Source organism: Galendromus occidentalis, unplaced genomic scaffold (assembly GCF_000255335.2).
Source record: "Galendromus occidentalis unplaced genomic scaffold, Mocc_1.1 scf7180000077446, whole genome shotgun sequence".
NCBI lineage: Eukaryota > Metazoa > Arthropoda > Arachnida > Mesostigmata > Phytoseiidae > Galendromus > Galendromus occidentalis.
The window spans coordinates 313,110-334,378 of record NW_003805434.1 but is presented as its reverse complement, the minus strand read 5'-3'; the positions used below and the strand labels follow the sequence as shown (position 1 = coordinate 334,378).

The window sequence follows — 21,269 nt, the reverse complement described above, 5'->3', positions numbered from 1 at the left end:
ATCAGCTTTCTTATGTGGTATGGTCGTTTTATTGGCTTCATGGTTTCTCCCGAGCTAAGGTACGTAGTCTGTGGAACACTCGACTCTGATTCTAATGAATTAGGTACCACGGATTCACTCCGGCTTGGTCGAGGGGAGGCACTGATTTTCCTGAGAAAAATATCGTCGTATTCATATTTGCAGAACGTGACTGAGAATCCCAATCTGCTCAAAAAACCCATCATCATGGTCCATTCCGCTCAGAGATTGCTCTCGGGAGACGCAGACTAGAGAATTAAGTAAAAAATTCGATCTGTCCGGATTAGAGCATCTAAACCTGAACATCCGAAGGGAAAAAAGGGCTGACACAAGTTTGGCTTTGGCGGTTTCCATGAACTAAGCCGCCTCATCGGAGAAGTCTATACATCGAAATATCGTTACCAATTCTCCTCTAGACATCGCACAATACCCCAACGGCGACCGAAGGTCCCCAATAGATACGTCTGGAAGGATATGCACCGTCGCGACCCAGGGAGCCGTATATTCCTTCCCTGCTGCTGAGGGAACGATACCTAGCATAATCTGTGGTTCTTGCAAATACTGCAAACAAAGATTCGATGTGGTGGTTGTCGCCGCTTGACTCGCACTCCCCGCGCGGAGCACAGCAAGGTTAAGTAAGTCGCAATCAAGACCTTGTGTCGAAATGTACCTGAATCCTCATATTTGTTCAGAACTCAAACCTGTCTCCCTAAAATTGTCGTCATTCAGACAGCTCCACTCCTGATATCACCCACTTGCTTAGCCTAAAACCTAGAGAATATTGGATAAGCCTTAATTGAAAGATCAACACACATTCTCACGCATTCCAAGAAGCACACCGTGAACAAAACGTGCCTATCGTAATTCTCAAAAGTCATCGAAACTCTAAACAGTCGAATCAACTTTTGTTGAGCACTTTTTTCGCAGCCTTGATCAGGGGCACTATCTGACTCAAAGGGCACGCATTGTCCAAGAACGGATGACTCAGGAGCTCCTCAGCTGTCGCTCGTTTCGTCACATCGACTTCGAGGCACCTGAAGAACGAGGAGAGACATTCAAAGACTCGCAGACTGGCTCCTGAGCCTGACATTATCGAAACTCCGTCGAACTAAAGTCTTAGCGATCACTTACCTGTCAAGGAAGTCCCGAAGTTGCGGCGAGAGGTTGTCACCCTTGATTTCGGGCTTCCCGTTGGAAGTAATTAGGAACAGTGCTTTCAGAGGAGTTTCGTTCAGGTAAGGCGGTTGTCCGTCGATCATTTCCACAATCATGATTCCGAGCGACCAAACATCCACCTGGAATCGGACATTCGGCTTAATGGAGCAGGCTCGAGCTCGATGTCGACAATCAATCTCCCAGGAATCCACTTCGCATACGACGTCAACTATCCGCTTGATTGTTCACCTTGTTCCCATACTGTTTCTTGGCCACAACCTCCGGCGCCATCCAGTACGGTGTGCCGACCATGGTGATGCGTTTCTCATTCGGGTTCGAAATTTGGGCGCAGAAGCCGAAATCTGTTATTTTGACAGATCCGTCCATTCCCAGAAGAACATTGTCGCTCTTCAGATCTCGATGGATTATTCCTCGAGAATGTAGGTGCTTCAAGGCCTGCGAAAGGGGAACGTACGAATTACATCACTTCTCCAATAGGCCCGTGGCGCTCCCTTCCGAGCTATCGGTTTCCTCCGACACCTCTGACAGCAAGGGTTGGTCTGAGCTGGAAGGTTACTCGAGGGGATCGAGTTTCCTGTTTTTGCGTTCCACATGAATAGGTGCCGATTCATGTTTCCGCCGATTCCTCCAAGAAGTGGCTTATTGCTAGGAGATGACTGCATTTTCGGAACGCCAGACATCTTAATAGATTCAGCGAACAATTTTAAGCAGGATTGTTGTTTGTTTGGCACTTTCGAGCGCTTCATTGCATATGCGCGTGATTAAAACAAGCAGCGTCGAGGTCGAGCGCTTATGAAATTTCTTCTCTCAGAAGTCCGAGCAATGCTGCTGACAGCCTTCTCGGAGTGACAATCCCGCGCGGTCCTCGATTCCCGGTGCGGACGCAATTGAATGAGAAGCATCATCACAAGAATCACTCCGGGATAAACATCGGACGATGTTATTGATAACGACCCTATCTGCTCTTCTCCCGAGCGATGGCTAACTGCGTTTCTCTCAACCCCGGCTGTTAGAATTACGTAAGATAATGTCTCAACATTCAGTCGCAGAGACGCGAGATCATCCTATCAGAATTGGAGCCTCGCTTAGAACAATAACGTATAAATGTATAGCACAGTTAGGAGCACTGTAATTGACGCAGTGCGAAATGAATCGACGAGCTGTCGGATAGTCGGAATTCACTGGCCCGGGCTCGAGTCCGCAAATATTCGCTCTTTAACCGAATAGATGTCTACCGGGCCGCCGCGTTCCGCCTATCGCTTCAAGTGCGTGGGTCGAGATCAGTACGTCTTGCTCTGACTATGTTTCTTTCGGCTATCTGTCAGCTAGATGTTACGAAATGTGGGAATCCACAAGCCGTGGATGGACGTTCTCCTTAGAACGCTAAATCGACCTTTCGGTGCGTACCTTGAGAGTTTCCTTGCACACAGCAGCCATCTGGGAATCCTTCATGATTGTCTCGCAGACGACGTCCGTCAACGGACCGCCGTCCAAGTATTCCATGACCACCCAGAGATCGTTGTCGTTGACCAGATAGGAGGCGAGGTAGTTGACCAGGTTAGGATGGCTCGAGGTTTTCATCACGAGGATCTCATTCAAGATCAGTTCTTTTTTGGGTTGTTGAGAAAGATCGATCACTTTGATGGCCACCTGACACCGAGTTTGCTGGTCCATTGCTTTGTACACGACGCCGGAGGCCCTGCAATGACGAACGGTCGACCGACTTCAGAGACGTGTAATTTCCCGGAATTCCTTCACAACCCCTTCACGCTAGATTTCTGCCGATGGAGACTGGAAAAAGTACATTTCAAGCGGTTCAACTGAGTTCAGCACGATAAGAATGCACCCCGAGACCTTCTCCGGCATCACAAGATCGGACCACGACTTCCAATGATGGATACATTCGAACTTCCCGAGAGATCAATCGTGAATTTTGACGAAATCCCCGGATGGATGAAGTCGATAAATACCCTCTGTTCCGGCTCCGATTTCCAGTGATCGAATTCGAACTCAATCGATCGATTCCACCCACTCGCGTTTCCCTGCTGTTTTCCGGACACGGTGACACCGTTCGGAAAACGACGTGAAACGCGCCGACGATCCGGTGACGAGTAAAAAGAAACCTCCGCTGAATCAGAGACCGCCGCACAATGTGCTCAAGCTCTGCTAGTTTACGCCTATACGACGAGGGTCTTCGAACGACAAGCGAGAAATCATGTCATATCCATCACTCCAGCTGCCCCACTTTAGCCGAAAGCCCTGACGAGTCGCAAGCAAGCCTTCCAGAAAATTAGTCGTTGCACAGAGAAGTGTTCTGCTCCGAAGTCAGTCAACCATGCAACCGAACACAACGCAAAGAGGTCACTGGAACTTCACTTGACACGGCGACTCATTGTTCGCTGGTCGCTTGCACAAACATGTCATACATCTTGAACATGATCTCTGCGGTCAGACACCGCATGACAATGCGGTCTGGAACGAATTCTTAGCGGAAAAAAAGCGAATCCACTCACCCAGACCCGACTTTGGAAATCAACGTATATCTCGATTTCGGGTCGCCTTGATCAACGGCTTCTTGCAACCTCCTAATCGCCTCTTCCTGTGACATGGTCTGCCGCTTCTTAGGTCGGAGCGAGGGCTTTGTCTTCTCGGGAGGTTGATTCTCATTGACCTGGAATAATTAATGGATGTCATTCGTTGGGACATACATAAGTCCATGAATGTAATTTTTCTTTGACTCGGCGGATCATTAGGATTCGAATTGTGGCCGAGGGCCGTGAAATTCATCCGTCCTCGGGACAACGATCTCTTCATGAGGACGAGGGAATATTTCATTGCGTCACGGTGAACCGGCGTGAAAATGTTCCGATTCACGCTTGAATTATTATTCCTTGAACGGAATCCAAGTTGGGTGAAGTCCGGAGTGCGGCGAGACGCGGTACATCACGCATGCACACACGCGGTATGCCGCGCAAGATCTCAGAACATCGTAACCACAATTAAGCTCCCACCCACAAAAGATGCTGACGCGGCAGCGATTCTGCATAACAGAATGACACAATCTTTACCGGTCGAGCCCGATTCGGAATAAATCGACTTCAGGAGATTGATCTTTTTGAGACTGAGAGTTTCTCGAGGAGATGACCCAAAATGATGGGAGTCGATCCCTCGGATCCTCCAAACTCCAAGCAGAACGATCCGGAATCGATGAGCACTCACCTTGTCGAGATCCGGAGGGGAATCCTTCTTGTCTTTGTCTCGAGGTCGTCGTTCCGGAGGAATGAGTGGTTTGACATTGTCATAAACTGGCAGTTCCTTAACCACTGTTCGTTTCAAGGGTTTCGGAGTTCCCTGAAATCAGAATCGGTCATGTCTACGATGATATATCATTGAGTGAGCTCTACGTCTGGAACTCCAACTTCCCCTCGACATCTTGTCCCATGTTCGAATTTAGTTTGACGCCCCGCAAAAGTTCGACTCCGATATCACATTGTACGCTTCCGGCTGTTCAAGACCTTCGCACCTCCGGAGTGTGAAGACTCGAACGCCCCCTACTTTTCCATCACGAGCGTTCTGGTCGTACCGAAAGCTGCGATTGGACGAGAGGGATCACAGCGGCATTTTCGGAAAAATGTTTTGTTTCTCCTGGTAGCCAACTCGTCCTTGGCTGTCCAGCCACAGAATTCTTTCTTTGCGTAAAAAGATAATCACAGAACTGTGTAGTCCAAGTCAATCGTTCGTGATATACTGAATCTACACTCAAAAGGAAAGGCAACGAGGGAGGAAAACTCTAACAAGTTTCCACTTGTTTCGGACATGCCGCGCTGAGCATGGCCGCAAGTCGAACGATCGTAAATTCCTCTACGTCCACGAGGAAATTCCCGTCTGTGTAGAGAATGGGTCGGGACGGGTTCTCCATTCGCAGAACTCATCGGAGAGTTTCAAAAACGCAGGCACGACGTGGGCTCTGAGCTAGTATAGAAAGGATCCTCGTACGGATCCATTTTCGCCCGTTTCCTCTGGTATCCGGATCGACAAAGTAAGGAACGACCACGCAGCTACACACACATACATCGAAACCCGGTTGGAACGTCCAGATGAACTCCGTTTTGAGCAGCATTGCATCTCTCGACTTCCACACCATTGCTCAAACCTTCCGACACAGTCGTGGCATCCGAACTTCACCGCCTTAGAGTCATTCGCGCACTGCAAATCACTTCACCGTTAAATCGTGAAGCGATATAGTCGTCCCAACGAAGGCGACCCCGTCGTTCTAGCACCGTAGCGTCTACGAGCTGCCCTTGCAGCGGCGAGGGCGCAACAGACATCCAGCGAACTACAAATGTCCGTTAAGCCGTAAAAATTCACAATTCTCTTCAGAGCGAACATCGACGGCTCGGACGAAGGCTGCCGATCGAAAACACCGAAGTCTTCCACCGCCAATTAGCGGTGTTCGAGAGGTCGAGAAGTTGCCGTAGCTCACCGCGGATATCGAGGAAAAATCCGAAATTCTCGATTTTAGCTCAGCTGAAAACTTCGTTCCCCCCATCACTCCCACGCTCAACGCGCCGCCCCCAAGTCACTTCTCCGACGAAGAAATTGACCGACAAGTCAGCATGTCATATCGCGTGACGGCTATCTCCGCAGACGGAGAAAGTAGGCTGTCAGTGCCGACTACGCGAAACGCTCTGTCACCCTGTCGGAGTGACATCGAGCTCGGTCAGCGTCCGAAATCGAATGGGAGAATCTATAGAGGAAAAGTTTCTTCTGACAGTGTTTCACTGCAGCTGAGTCCCTACCGCCAATCGCAAGTAACCGCGAGCTCTCGCGATCGCGGAAGTAATTCACGCCCATCGACGTGGGTCCCGAGCTCAGATCATCTGGACTGCTCGTAGGTATTATACGATGAGGCGCGACCGATACCGCAGCCCAGAGCTCATTGAAGTCGCGGGAGCTGCCGCACATTTTGGACAGGTAGGATTGTCGGCAACAACATCTCGTCCATGGGTTGTCCTTGATTCGGTGGCGAATCGCCTCATCCAGGTCACTCGAGCGTAGGTGCCGCGATAAGTTCGAATGATCGAGGAAAATCTTTCTGGAATGTCTAGTGCCGACGGTAGCCCTCCGTGATGGGGTGGTGGACGTGAAATTGAGTCGCGCTTCAAAAGCTCCAGCACATAAACCTTCCCCGACGAGTATTCCTCAAACTTTGAGGGAAACGCGTCGCGGACCACAGTCGGGAACAGGAGGAAGGTGATCTTCGCGCCCCGCGGACTTCAGAAGCTCCCAGCCGCTGGCTCCTCAGGACATCTAGGATGGAGGCTCTGATTTCTACCTAATATCATGATCCGTGGCTTTTCTTGGCAACAAAACATGACGACGCGACGCTATCAGAATAACACTATCGAGTTCCGATGAAGTCTGCCGCGGGATCTTGTTTTTAGTGAGAGCGCGGATTTGATGAAAACTGAACGCTCGATATGGGAAGTATCTTTGTTTACGCTGGCTGTTGTGTTCCCACGCACTCAATGCTAACTCTCGATTGAAGTCAGCGCATACTCTCCAATGGTTTACAAGCAGCGCTCGGCTTTCATATTTCTTCATCCTGCAAACACTCTTTCGCACTGCGCAGCTCTGATGTGCCAGGTACGCCTCGAAAACATGAGATTCTCGCTAAAGTAGCAGGATCCGCTAGGATGGCTCGGAACTCTTCCCCGTTAAAATATCTCCCCGGAATAAGAGCTTCCTCTCTTGAGTAGTAGGGGAACCGTCGGGATAGCGGGTCACGCTACAGTTCACGCACCGAATATCTGTACTCGAGCAGAGGGTTCCTCGGTGAGATTTCAGCGCAAGGATAAAACCATGCGTTGAGCATGGTTTCATTCTTCGCTGTTCGCCCGATAATAGCGGTGGACTCAGCGTTGAAACAGCCGGAGCAGCACCTTTTTGTACAAGGATCCGAGACCCGTCGCGGCGAAAGGAAGGCTCATCAACTCACCGTAGCGTGTTTCGGGGGCGGAGGAGGCGGAGGGTCGTCATCGTCCTCGAGGCTTTGCTTTTTGAGGAATTTGGCGTGAGTTGCGTTGTCCTTAATATTGTGCTCATAGAAATCTATGGCTTGAACTACTGCTTGTGGGTTTTTTTTCTGTTCGTTTTTCGATATGTTCGCCTCCTTCAACAATTTCACCCATTCCGGAGGCAAACCTTCGACGGAGCCGGAGTCGGGATTGTACTTGACGTGGACCTCATGACAAACCTGTAATTACCAATAATGGAATGTTATCATCCAGAGTACCGATCTCATATCTCCATGTTCTATTTCTGTCTCCGGGTAATCTCGTCCCGATCTCCGTCCCCGCAACGCTCTAATCGATATCTACACGACCAATTTAATCGGACGCTTGGAGCTTTTTCGAGAAGTTGATTTCGATCGGCTTGGGAACAATGTCGTAATGGAAGAAGCGGACGCTAATCGATCGACCGATCCACGATGCAGCCTATCATCAGTCCGAAATTCTGCGTTCCATCGCGTCGAACAAGGTTTGATTCCGACGGTATTGAAGGAGGAAGAACAAAACCTTAAAACTCCTGCGATACTTTGAAAGAGCTCTCGAGATTACTGTTGATAGGTTTCCGATTGTTCTTTGACGTCGTGATTTACTAACAACGTTTGCAGACGATCTACGATTCGAGGCAGCGGATCGCATTCTTGAACTCACCCGGAACGGTGTCGATATCGAGAGCACCTCTTCAGAAGAAGAACTTTTCTTATTCCCGTTCGAGGACGACGACGATGACGACGAATTAATGCCAAGTTTAGATAGAAGGTTGTTCATTGTGGTCGTCACTGCAAAGAAACGTCACAGTTAAGAGGCTGCATCCCTAACCACGATCTCCACCGAGCCGCTCCCGCCACGCTTCTGCAAGATGAATTCACGGCGAGTAGCCATCCGATTCGCGGTTATCGAATTGAGCACGTCTCCGACGCCGGTGCATCCGGATCGCCGAAGAGAATCGGCCAATGTCGTCAGGAGAGCGATGCCAGAGCATCGAATGGATTCTACGCCGACGCCGCCACACCCGTAAATACGGCGCCCGCGGGCGCGCATGCAAGAGACCAGGAGCATGCTCGACGGAGAGCATAAAACAGAACACGTCCAGTCACTTCCAGAGAGGCGAATGCTCGCATCTTTGACAGAGGAGCAATGTCAACAACGGAATTCGTCGTAAAAAGAGCATCACGAGCTTTTTCACGCAGATCGGAGCTCCGCTGGATATCTTGAACCTCGGCAACGGTGGAAACCTTTGCCGGTATTGAGCACGGAACGAATCAACGGGAGCAGCTGAGCGCTATACGTACTATTGAGCAGTCGCTGTTTCGGGCCGTGTTCCTCCTACGTGCGGGCCCCACGAATCCAGAGGAGTATCGACAGATGGCCCGGCTCTCCGCAGCAAGCTGAACCGGAAAAGAATTCAAAATTTCTAAAAAGTTGCGGAGATTATCTGCTCACGGATGTTGCACAATCGTTCAACGCGGCCGGAATCCGGCCGAACGAAGAAGAGTTCTTCGGCGGCGAGAGAAGTCAGGCCAAGCTGCACTCGCCGCGGAAAGGCCTTGACGTCATTTACAAGACGTCAGGTCGACTCACAATCGAACACTCTTTTGTGGTAAACTCCCAAAAGTCAGAGAATCGCACTCGACTCGAACAGTCGACCGGACGACCTCTTCCGTCTCGGACAGCCGAGGACGAACGTTTTGAGGGACGAATACCAACGTCACTCAGGAGTGACCCTTCTGGAGGTTCGGGAGGTCTCCAATCGAGTCAGTCTTTTTCCAGAGCCGTTCGTTCCAGAATGATCTATGCGAGGGGAGAGTCGAGAAAACTGATTCACGTTAGGCTCGGGGCTCTCCGTCCCGGGCTCCAGTCTCTCCAGAACTTCTGGATCGCCATGCCAGCCCATGGAACATCGAGCCAGGTAATGCACAAGGTCGCCGCGCCGCATCGGGCGCGTCGTATATACCGCTTCGCCGAAAATGACTGTCTGACTGAGTGACTGACTGACTGGCTGGCTGACTGACAATGGACGGCTGAATAAGACCTGCTCGCCTACATCACCAGATCGTTATGAGAAGAGTGAGCTACCCGTATCGGAGCTTCGCATGGACCCAGATCTAATACATACTTCAGGATTTGATGATTGATTCCAGCTCTCGATAAGGGAGGATACGTATAAATAAGTCGAAAACTCGCTCCGAGTGTGGAGAATTTCAGCAGCCCGGCCGATGCTGACTCCGGCGGAGGTACCGAAAGGAGATCAGCAGGTTATCGGTACGATCCAAACCCTTGGGAGCAGCGTTTCGATGATTCATGACCAGTATTCGAGGCCTTCTCCGAGAGACTGCTCGCTACCTACTCCAGTTGACAATCTAAATGAGAACGAGAACGATAATTACAGGTCACAAAGCCAATCTATGAATCATGGTTCAAGACGATCGACGACCCGTCCTATTGTTAAAGATACAAAACGGATCAATGCACCGCGGACGTTTCAACGCTTGCGAGCTGGCTCTGTCCGATTGCAACTCTTCCATAAAGGTCGCAAACAAGCATTCGAGTACCCTTCGGTACTTGGAGCTCGTAAAGAACGCCATCAGATGCTTCTTGTCTCTAAAGAGTCGCTGAGTCTTCGTTCGGACTCGGGACAACGTTCTCCGTCTCTGTCGGCTCTGTGGTACAAGGAGGATTATCGGGCTCGAGTCAAATATAAGGTTCATCGAGAGAGAGAGACGATCATGACAAAGCATGCGCAGCTCTCGATAGTCCCCCGCGAAAATCTTGGGAAATTCAAGGAGGCAATCCAGGAAATCAATTCGAGAGTTTCGAGCAGACTTCGAGAGCAGGGCCATGGGAAGTTTTCTTTCGAAGACCACAATCAATGAAGACCGCTCCTGATGTGCTATTGACGGCAATTGTGACAAGAATGATATCACGGATGACGTTCAGCTCCCTGGACGGAGTGCTTTGGGAAACCGCGTATATGTATATCACACGGAACTAGGCTATACAGTTCCGGGATTAAATAAGTGTTGCACACCTGACGACGCAGATGAGCAATTGGAGCCCCCGAGTCGTTTTCTACGGAATAGATAGGAAAAATTCGGCAGACTCATATCAGACTTCTGCCACGGAACATTTGTGGAGCACGTCATAATGATTATGATGTGAAATCTGTCATTCGATAACCCATCCCGGAGTGCAGTCCCTCATGTTCTCCGCCGCGATTCCGAATTTCCGAGTTTGAGCGAGTTCCCCCGAGTATCCATGACGAACTCCGCTGCGGAGCTAGATTAGAGTCATGAGACAAGACTTGATCCTCCAACTCCGGAGAAATATTCAAATGACTGCTTCCCGCCGGCGAGCCCGTTTCGGCCCCGGCGCGCGGCCTACGGCGACGTAATCGAGGTTGAGAGCGGGGAATGCTCCAATGCGAGTCGCTTAGAATACCCATTTTGTAATTCGTGTCCATTCTCTCTGAAGGGATGTGCCGGGTAATAGACATGAAGTCTCGACAAGCCATACCCGGTAGGCACCGTGAGAAGAAAATATTCACCGTCTCGCCGCAACCCGTGTACATCATCCACAGCCGGAGTTCCAAACCCAACTGATACCTTCCCGTCACAGATTGATTCAGAAAGCGCGTCACGTCTAAATCCGCGTGAAACTCCGATCCATTCGAATCTACTCACTTTTTTTCTCCTAAGATTCGGGGCGGACCGGTGGATCCTCCCGTCCTCGAACGAGTGATTTCCTCCCGTCTTATCAGCAGCATGCAACAAGCGCCGTCCGAGGTATTCGAAACTTTACGAGTTTCCGCATTCAAACCGAACTCACGAGTCGTTTGCGAGAAAAGGACGCGCGAATACCTGTGCTCATTTTTCCAGCTCGAATACCGCTCGAATGTGCTCCGTGAGAGCAACGAACAGGCTGGAAATCGTCAGCCGCTCCAGTCATGCAGTCCACTCTCGCACCGATAGTACTCACTCGTTTCTGGACAGAGTTCGCCGACGGCTTAGAGCTTCATTGACGGGTAAACTTTCCGGAAACTTTTGCAGTCATCGCACTGCTCCGCGCTGCTTCGAGTAGTAAGCAGCCCGGACTCCCTGACATAAATGGTGACTACTCACGACGGCCTACCTGGGTGAGTCAGAGACCGCTCCCTTCCAAAGCTGCTGAAGCGTGGAGTTCAGCAGCCCGCTGTCGCGCGTTCGATATTCCCGTGAGCAAGATGCGAGCAGCCGACCAGGACGCCTACATTCTAGACCTTCCGACTCCGAGCCTATCTCACTGCTCCTCCTACACTGCGTTGCGTTCTCACTTCTTACAGAAACCAAACATGCGAGCCAGCAAGCGCATGAGAGGCCGTTCGGGATCCGACTTCGGATTTCGACGATGTGCTGTCTCAGCTGCTGAAATAGCCTCCGTCTCCTGTCCGAAGGGGGATCTATGATAAATTCGAGGAGGATACGTGTCCACGGTGACGGGAATCGCTTTCAAATCGTGACTCCAAGGAACTCCGATATTTTCCTTGTTCCGCTGACTAATACAGGAGTTTCCGAGCTTTAAGATCCAGACGGCGCGAAGTCATGATATATCCGGCATTGAGGGTTTGCGTTCGCACACGCGGACGTAAGCAAGGGATTGCAGAAAGGAATACGTATGCTGAGACTATTGGATATTTGTTCAGGTAGATTGCGGGTCGGATGCTTCGATATCGAATCGCTCGACGGGGGTAATTTCATGTTGACGATGAGACATCGATGATCTTTGCCTGGAGTTCGTCAGGACATTTGGCGGTAGCTCCCCTCATTCCTGTGAGAGAGGCGATTAAATCCCCCCTTGCAAGTTCCCTCATGCTTGCTTGAGTAGCTCATCCTTCGAGCTCGGTGCGATGGAAAACATCCGCATCCAGCTTGCGGATGCGATCTGCTCATCCTCCTGCACCTTCATGGGGGGAGGTCTGAGCCTCCAATCGGGCTTTGATCGGAATATCAGAACCGCTCGCTATTTTTTGTTTTCCGAGATCAACCCAAAAATGTTTCTTTCAGTTTTCCAGGCAAGAGGAGCGAGCCTGACCTGCGCTACTGGAACTGCAATTAATACCCCAAAAGGGAGCGTGATAATTATTATCTTATTGTTCACGGAGAATGACGATGGGTGGGATCCCTAATGAGTTGCTAGGCCGGCGTCCCTTAGGCTGACTCGATACTGTTCGTCGAGACCACTCTCAAGATTCATCGAAAGAATTTCATGTTGGGAAGCATCTGCCTCGACTCCTGAATTGACTTTCGAGCTTTGTTCGTGTCAAGCTGATCTAGCCGTTGGGCCCGTTGGGCGCGGGCCTTCGAATCACGAAAGAGAAGGTAGTGAGAATTGAGTAAGCTGAACTATTCATGGTTCACGAGTGATCCTTCCCCCATCGTGACGGAAGTACTGGGAGACCTTTGATCTGATCAGACACGCTGATAGCTTCTTTTCGTTTTTCTCTTCCTGAGAAACCTATTCGATACCAAGAGAGATTCGGGATTCCAATTCGTCGAGTGTGAGATTCCTTCCACAGCACCACTTCAGTTGTGGACGCCTCCTGTCATGCGGGAAGAATCGGTTCCCCTCAGCGGAGTGCCCGACAATGAGCAGGAAAAATCCATAATCGAATGTTCCTCTTGGTCTTCATTCAGCGTTCCCCGCATTGTTTCCTGCCTCAGATTTCCTCAATAGATTTCCCCTCTTATCCCCTTCATACCTCCGAGGTTTCTCGGGCTACCCGGTTGAATCAAGAAGTGCCAGCATGATCTATGTACTATAGCTTGTGAAGCGTCGTGATGTGTGACGCACTGGAGAAGTTGCGGGCTCTGAAGGGGAAACCCAGCACATATTAAGCAGACAGGTTTAATGGGATCGGATTCCAGCGATTTGGCTCAATCATTCAAACTTTTGAGGGCGACCTCCTCCCGGTGAAGTCTTCCGAAGCTCTCATCAATGAAGTGCTCTCGATTCTGTTGATGGAGATAAAAGTTTCTGCTCCCGTAGCCGATATCCGAAGGCATCAGAATGCCAAGGTCGAGGCATCATGGTCGGGACCTATCGTCGCACGATACTCTCCTACTCCAGGCCGGATTGAGGAAGCCCGTACCCTTTCCCGAGGGAACGAATCCAAGAGGAGTTTCAGTGTATGTCCTGCATGGAATCTACGGAGAACGGGCGGCGCTGGTCTGCCAAGTTTCTAGAGTTCTTGGCTCTCACGCAGAGATCATCATCACAAGCGGCTGCAGACGGAGGTCTGCCAACCGCGCATGATAACTGCTGATGATAACCGCTAGTCCAGAATTCTGGACATTTCATAAGCTTGCCATGCCGGGTCTTCCTCGACGTTTCCAAGGGATGTAAGCTAACAGCTTACCTCGGGAGAAGTGTTTGTGAATCCCTTCGAAAACACATGTCTGACCAAGACTATGGCGGAATCGGAAACCGCGCTGTCCGACCTTTCGGAGGAAGATATTCAGTTCCCTGTGCAAACTCTGCGAAGAACTGTGTCCCAAGAATCCGGCATCTCAACTTTAAGCGGCGTCAGTTACCAGCCACCGGTACGTTCGCTCGAAGAGCTTTTACGGCGTGCGTCAATCAGTTCGGACGTTGTCAGTCTCTCCGATCTCTCGTCATGACTCAAGGAGGAAGTTCTCAGAGATGAGGATTCTCTGGGAAATTTTTCCTGCGAGACATTATTGGACACCCGAAAACAGGTTGTGGATCGAATTCTCGCAGAAAACTTGGGCGACCATTTCGAGAATATCCGAACGAAACTTTCCCTGTAAGCTCTGAGCTACCGCCTATAATAATTCCTTCATATTATAATGACCTGATGATGTAACAAACGGTCCCATGCTGCTTTGACCGGTGACATGCGCTGATTTTTCTCTCCTTCGACGATGCGTGCCCTCATAGCTCGACCCGTACGGAGTCCCTCCGTACCCGCAGCAAGAAAATTATAGCCGGCCTTTCGCGCGTGTCCGATGATAGAACGCCACCCTTGTCCTTGACACAGAATATAGAGACCAGAGATTCTCGGGGAGTCTATTTTTAGTCGATGAAAAGCACCTCATCAATACCCGTGTATGCGGCGGAAGAGAACGCGCGAACGTAGGGGTCGAAGTCCTGTTGCTATCCTGTTAAGCAGGAGGATTGCCGTGCTCTCGTCCGGCTCTCCTGGAGAGACGACTTCTTCGCACGCAACTCACTGATCTCAGGTTTCGAGCCCTTCTCCACACACTTCACAGATACAGCTAGAAGCGATTCAGTCATGATGAAGCTCAGACTCCAACCAACTCTGATTGGGTATGACCAGAAGACAAACGGAAGACCTTCCATTTGACGACCACCTTCCGTGGATGAAGCTTTCCCTCCCGTGCTCGGGGGATTCCCCGTGAGCTTCCGACCTCATGGGAATTGGGGCTCACAACGGCTCTGCGGCAGTTGGTAGACTCTCGAATCTGCTTTGAGCCCCCTATTTGAGCGTCGATTTCATCTCTTCGAATGTCTGCTGGTGGGGCACTTCCCACATAACTGCGCTGCAGGAGAAACAGGGGACTCGAGTTGGGTTTGCGACAGATGTAATCCCCGGCTGCTGAGACCAGATTCTACAGATCAATTTCTGTGATAGCCGACAGCCAGGTGCTCTAATACTCTAATGGTCAGATCTCGCTGTAGCTTTAAGATCGCTGCGATCCCATCGGAGACTCTTCGACGGCTCGGACCCTCTCCTCTGATCTAATAAGGGCCATGACGATAGGCCGGGCCCTGCGGATATGAATCAGCATTCTAGATACCCGCAACTCCCATTCGGATCCTTCGCAGCTTCGCGTAGGGCCGCCGCCTTCCTCATGATACCTCAGTCAGTGAAACTCATTGCTACCTGGAGCGCTTTCAGCATTCTCAAATTCTCTATGAGGCGACGAGATCCCCCTGGTGCAAACCACGGAAACCTGAAGGTGCAGCGAGGATGGGTGATTCAGAACGGTCAGCGATAGAAGTCGCGAGCCGTTTCCCGATGTGCTGGTCTCTACAAGGTTCTCGCATTCCAGTACAAGTTCTCCCGTATCGATATTCAGTGTTGTCCGCTCATTCCGATGAGAGCAAATTATGAATGCAAATTAACGTTCGTGGTGATGTTACATATCACTGCGGCATTCGACAGAGTCACATGAACTTGATCCGGAATTCCACCGTCCGTTCACACTGTCGGATGCGCATTGTTCGATAGAATGAAACCCATCGACGGCCCTCACGATCAGATTCAGACGCGAGATTACCAGCTTATTCTGGCCCAGTGTATAGGGATCATTCGCACGAATTTGCAGGAAAGGGAGATTTTTGTAGCTTATTGCAAAAAGGATCACGTAAAGGGTAGCGAGAAAGTCATTCCGCCAGCTCGGGATGTTGGCGAATCCCGAAGCTGGTCCTGTGGAATTTTTGAATCCGGGCTGTGTTCCGCTATTCAGTCGGGCAGTCAGAAGTCCGACGGCCTTTGAGCGAGATGTGCGCGCTTCCGGATGCTTTTAGGAACAATTCAATGAAAATCACAAGAGACTCTCACGAGGCGGAACTTCTTCCTCGATTCAACGCGATGTGCTCAACGTTCATCCTACCGATATCATTCCGGTGAATTCCGCTCTCGGACGGCGCTCATATTGATCGCTGTGCTCGATTTTCCCTCTGCTCCCCAGCTCCGTGCGCTCCGAGGAAGTGGGAATTCGTAGCAAGTGGCTGACACACCTGATTCCGCGATCGCACAAGAGCTCAATTCCAAATTTCTCATTTCCTTTGAATATCTGAGCGGGAGCGCTTCGGTCTCGAGAGGGAAAATCAGATGATTTTGATCCTCCCGGAGGGAAGAGTGAGAAGAATTGCCGACGGCGATCGGTCGTCCGCCAGTCGCTGGCGATAGAAGCTCAAGGAGAAGATGATCTTTGCAAGAGAGTCTACCCTGGAACACACTTGGCCCCCGAATAGACTCAGACGGAGGGATGGCCGGGTTCGGAGGAAGACTTGTGGCAATGGGATGTCCATGAGGGAAAGATGAGTGAAAACTTCCGGAACACCCTGCTAATCAGCTAAGTTCTTTCGGTCGTGACGAACCAATCATTGGTCATCAACTACCCAATCGACTTCGCAAAAAAATTCTTATATCGAGCCCAACGTCAGCATTCGCCGTTGAAACCTAACAGCGCTTTTGATACTCTCACGACGCGTCCGATTCCGTGAACGGTATGCAGTTGCTGCCGAATCTATTCCATCCTATCAACGGGAACGTTCTGATAGATCGCGTCCCAAGCGGCTTATAATTGTAAAATAAGCATCAGCTTTCGCGCTTAAACGTTCGGAAGCAGCAAAAACGCGATCCGGACTCCGCACACCTGTTGATCCTCATCGGCCACATCAAGTATTTTAGCTATCGACCGAGCTCTCCATAATTTGCTAGAAGACACGAAATGGCTGCTGTTGCGAGAGCGTCCTCTGTGGAAACATCTCTGCACCTTCGGGTATAGAATTATATTTCAACGACATTGAGTGACGCGCCGCTCAACGGGACCCGCCGCTGAGACTGACCACCTGACATGTTCTCATCCATCGTGGCATTTGAAAAGTGTCCGGGGCCAGCTCCCTGCGGCATTCGAGGCGTCGCTCTTCGGGCCACCGTACTCTGGATAATAATTCCCTTTGATTGCGGATACAAACGGATGGCTCCATCGGCCATTACGAAAGAAGTCGATCCTGTGAGTCTCTTCACTGAACTTCCAGAGCCTCCTGGGAGATGCCTGCGCTCACTCGGAGATTTATTGTTTCCAGGAACGTACCTCGACGCCCACGGGATACGATGGCCGTTCGTCGATGGGACCGGAGACGCCTTCGAGATCGCACGACCATAGGGGCGTCTCCGCGGATGAAGTGAGAGTGGCAATCATGAAAGGCAGACTAGACACTGTTCGCGAGCTCTATCTCGCAGGTGAATTCCATGAAGTTCCTCGGCGAGGAATGCATTCGTTGTTCTGAGGGTGATTGACGAACCGACTGCATTCATCAGACAAGGGTATTTTCCGTCAGGGATCGATATCAACTCGATGTTGAACGGTGGTTGGACCGCCTTGATGTACGCCTGCTCATACGGAGAAGACGAGATCGTGAAGTACTTGGTCGACAACGGAGCCGACGCGCACTCTCATAAAGGTTGGTGTGCTACTCGAGGGGTCACTTCGAGTCTCACGAATGCTCTCAGAGAGGGGATACATTGCGATTATGAGCTTGATCCCTTCTTCGCAGATATGTTCACAGCTCTCATGGCAGCTTGTGCATCCCGAAGAGATTGTGAACCTCGGCTCCTTCAGTGCTGCGAGTATTTGCTGGAGTACGGGGCCGATGTCAACGCGGCCGAGAGGCACTTGATGACACCTCTCATGTTCGCTTCGAGAGAAAACCGCCCGAACATCGTCGCTTTCCTCCTGGAAAATGGCGCAGACATAAACGCCAAGGATTGTCGTCACTGGACGGTAGGGCCCGAAAGACTTGACGACCCTTTCGATAGGCGGGGAATGGGAGGAGGACGACAACATGATGGGAAATCTCCCTTGTCTGTATCCGCTCGAGCCATAGAATTGTCTACTACTCTACTTCTTACCTTTTCTCCTCCAGCCGCTCTGTATTGCTGCGTACGCCGGAAATATATCTGTTCTCAACCTGTTGCTGAACCACGGCGCAGATCCTAACAAAGTTACACTCAAAGGCCATACGGCTTTTGATATCGCTGAAGTGAATGGGAAGAGAATTGTTGCAGATGTATTGAAGAGAGTCACGAGGATCGCACCGGCACCCCCAAGATCACCCATGCCTCCGAAATTGGAGACTGTTGCAGAGGTTTGAATTTTCGGCCGACAGCGCTTGATTTTCTCATTATTCTTCATTCGCTGACGAGGACCACCTTCGAAAGAGCGACTCGTTTCATTTTAGGAATCCTTGGAGCTCAAGACAATTCCTTTGAACAACAATGCTATCCCGTTGAAGCCGAAACAGCATACCCGTCAGATGTAGGTTCTCCCGACTACAGAAAAGAACATTCTCTATGCTCTCGGGCTCCCATTGCGATTCTCATGTCCAGTATTTTTCAGTGTCAATAAAGTTGATCAGAACGACGATCTCTATCTTTTTCTGGCTGGAATCGATCTGCTGGACTATCTACCGTTGTTGAGGGAACACAAAATCGACTTTCAAGTGCTGCTCCTCCTTGAAGACTCCGATTTTGAGAAACTCGGAATCACGGAACTCGGAATTCGGAAAAAATTGTGTGCCGGAATCCTGGAAATCCACAAACAGCCATGGACCAAAGACAGCCTCGCTAAATTGCCAAGCAGATTGACGTGAGCTGCGTGTCCGATTCGATTGCCGCTCCAATCGCAGGAACCGCACCGAGAGCTTAGTATTCAGCAGCATTACCGTCTGATAATTCCTTCCAGGTGCCATGATGTGAAGAATATGCTCGAGAATCTGACCTCTCACGTTGTGTATATGAAAACTTCTATTTCGTTCATGCTGCGCGAAGTGAAAAACGACGCAACCGTCTTAGAGAAAGGAGTTCAAGACACTGGGGGCATACAAGCCTTGCTTCTCGAGGTAAGCGATCAACCTTCCGGCGGACTCAGTCAGCGAATTGGGGAACACCTCCCATAATCCATCGGACTTTCCGCCGAATTCTACGTTTGCTATGTTTCCAGCACGAGTCTTTGCTGAGAGCGGAGAAGGATCTCCAGACTGAATGCGAATCTCTGCAGAAGTACCTACAGTCGGTTAGCGGATGTTCTCAATACAATTACATTAGATACGGTTCGCCCCGAGACTCGGGGTATCTAGGGATTTTTCTCTCTTTCCTCATCGGAACGGGCATGCTTTTCGTAGTCAAGAGGATGTTTTAGTCCACGCGTTGCATGTTGGACTATTCGAACGACAATGGTGTTTGGAAGGTTCCGCGGGCATCTGGATTCTTGATCATTATTAGCTGGAACTCAGCACAGATGAGCCACGGAAAACCCGTCTGAGTTCCCGCTCGAGGGTGTAGTTCAGAACGTCAACACAGGGCTTGGCGGCTCCGGCCACCCGAATATAACCCGGCTTTAGTCCTGGCCCGATTGGGGGACCCGTCTCCGATCGTGGACCGCATCTCCGTCTACGAAAAACGTCGTCAGATAACGTGGAACCCATCGGATTGAGCATGAATGAATCAGCCGCCAGGTGAGCGTCTGATCCTGAACTTCGGGAACGGTTATCAAAACGGACCGGATATGATTCGAACACCGACTTACGGAGACTCAGGATCTACCGGAACTCTGGGTTTCTAGCTTCTAGACTTCGATGAGAAATGGGAACTCGATTTCGAATAAATGAAATCCTTATTCTTCAGCCTGTGTCTCTTATCTTCAATCGAGCTAGTGCATTCTGTGAATCAACATTGTTCAAACAAAATCTTGCTTTCCGATTCCGATCCATGTCGGAGTTCCTGGATTTCGGCGGAATTCCCGTCAAGTCTGTCTTATAAGGGATCAAGTCGGTCTCTTGAGAGCGTTCTAATGCTGTCTCGGACGGGCAGATTGCCGAGGATCGAGGATGCGTGCGCGTGTTCAGAATTCTGGATATAACCGTCCCGTTGGCGTCGATACCAGCGATGTATCGAGAGACCCAGAGCAGCTCTGCGAACAAGGTAAACGGTCGACGACGGAAGGGACGGAATCGAACAGAAGGTGACACGCAGTTTCAATGAGCGGGACCATTCGAGATCAGAAGGAGTCACGCAGAGTGAGGGCTCTACTTCTCGGAAATTGAAATTGCATAGGCACTTTGTTCAGTTCAGCCAGCATGGTGATGCTCACGTGGTGTTTGTTCTGTCTGGTACCTGTCATCAATGCGATAACCGGAGGTCATGGGTCAGAAGCGCGGTACGATTGGTTGGTTAATGGTCTATTGTGGTGTCATCGAGCATCGAGAGACGGAAGGTTTCACCCCGACTCCTCAGACGGGGAAATAAGTTTACCCCAATGTCGCTCTGAGCGTTCAGGCATTGAGTGCTTCACGTTTCGGACAGGTTGAACTCCACGCAAGCCCCTAACGCGACGTCAAATGGTACTCCAACCGCTCGGCTGCATCATCGCTTCAGGATCGATCACCGGTCTCCAACTGGTGACTTCACTCCAATGGAGCTGAGTTTCCTCAGGCGAGTCCATTGGACGATCCACATCCTTTCCAGGCCTTTCGATCGCTCCGGAGGAATTGAGAAGAGGTTAACCAAGTGATTCTCTTCAAGGAACAGACTGTTGGTGAGGAAATACTCGAAGGAATCTAAACTTTCCAAAGAAGGGGCGAAAAAACTCCTGAAAATCTTCGAAAATCATCCTCCGAAGATCGGGTCCAAAGACGAAGACAGATCTACTTGGTCCGAAGAACAATGGAAGAAGGAGGAGGTCGATGCGAGAATGCATCGTAATCGCCTGAAGAATCTCGCCTATGAGTCAATCGACGAGCACAAACAGCTGAACGTCTTCTTCCGCAAAATGGAAATGCACGAAGAAAACTTGAAACGCGAGCTCAATCGTCAGATCGGGGAAGATCTCCGGAGAATCGCGAGGAGGAATCATCTCGATGAGAAAGAGTTCAAAAAGTTCATGGAATTCCGTGAAGCTAACAGACCCGATATCCATTGGAGACGAAATATGCATGCGAACGAACTGAAGGTAAATCACAAGGAATCGGCGGTCCTCGGCTCAAACGTAGAGATGCCAACGCTCCAGTTTAGGACTTGGAAGACACGAGAAAACGCTTGATTCTCATATTAGACCCTGAGCCTCCGAGCTCCGCTCCCTGGGTATATTCCTACCATCATTTCTCCGCAGAAAGCAGACAAGGCTATCGAAGACAGCTGGAAACGCACCAAAAACGCAACGCTCGACTGTGTCAGTGAGAAGGAGAAAACGCATATGGAGA

The 21,269-nt window shown here is 50.4% G+C and overlaps 2 protein-coding genes across 2 annotated transcripts; one reads left to right on the top strand and one right to left on the bottom strand.

Moving 5' to 3' along the window:
• Positions 1-12: 12 nt before the first annotated feature.
• LOC100898896 (serine/threonine-protein kinase PAK 1) lies at positions 13-11,573 on the bottom strand. Its single transcript, XM_018639593.1, has 10 exons — positions 11,391-11,573; positions 8,555-8,650; positions 7,914-8,041; positions 7,193-7,450; positions 4,414-4,545; positions 3,708-3,865; positions 2,602-2,893; positions 1,423-1,629; positions 1,150-1,313; positions 13-1,052 (listed from the first exon to the last, which is right to left on the bottom strand). Coding segments are annotated over exons 2-10 (1,476 nt in total). The 5' UTR covers positions 8,556-8,650; positions 11,391-11,573; the 3' UTR covers positions 13-916.
• Positions 11,574-13,561: 1,988 nt separating this feature from the next.
• On the top strand, positions 13,562-19,680 carry Gasz (ankyrin repeat, SAM and basic leucine zipper domain-containing protein 1). Its single transcript, XM_003743412.2, has 9 exons — positions 13,562-13,837; positions 17,097-17,253; positions 17,352-17,474; positions 17,568-17,794; positions 17,937-18,158; positions 18,252-18,328; positions 18,410-18,658; positions 18,755-18,911; positions 19,013-19,680. Exons 1-9 carry the CDS (start codon positions 13,706-13,708, stop codon positions 19,208-19,210), a joined length of 1,542 nt encoding a protein of 513 aa, XP_003743460.1. The 5' UTR covers positions 13,562-13,705; the 3' UTR covers positions 19,211-19,680.
• Positions 19,681-21,269: the final 1,589 nt, after the last annotated feature.

Coding starts and splice junctions, on each gene's coding strand:
- LOC100898896 (XM_018639593.1), bottom strand. Junction 4,546..7,192: donor CGCCCCCGAAACACGCTACG/GTGAGTTGATGA, acceptor TTCTGATTTCAG/GGAACTCCGAAACCCTTGAA. Junction 3,866..4,413: donor CCCCTCCGGATCTCGACAAG/GTGAGTGCTCAT, acceptor TAATTATTCCAG/GTCAATGAGAATCAACCTCC.
- Gasz (XM_003743412.2), top strand. CDS start 13,706: ATGGCGGAATCGGAAACCGCGCTGTCCGACCTTTCGGAGGAAGATATT. Junction 13,838..17,096: donor GCGTCAGTTACCAGCCACCG/GTACGTTCGCTC, acceptor TATTGTTTCCAG/GAACGTACCTCGACGCCCAC. Junction 18,659..18,754: donor AAATTGCCAAGCAGATTGAC/GTGAGCTGCGTG, acceptor AATTCCTTCCAG/GTGCCATGATGTGAAGAATA.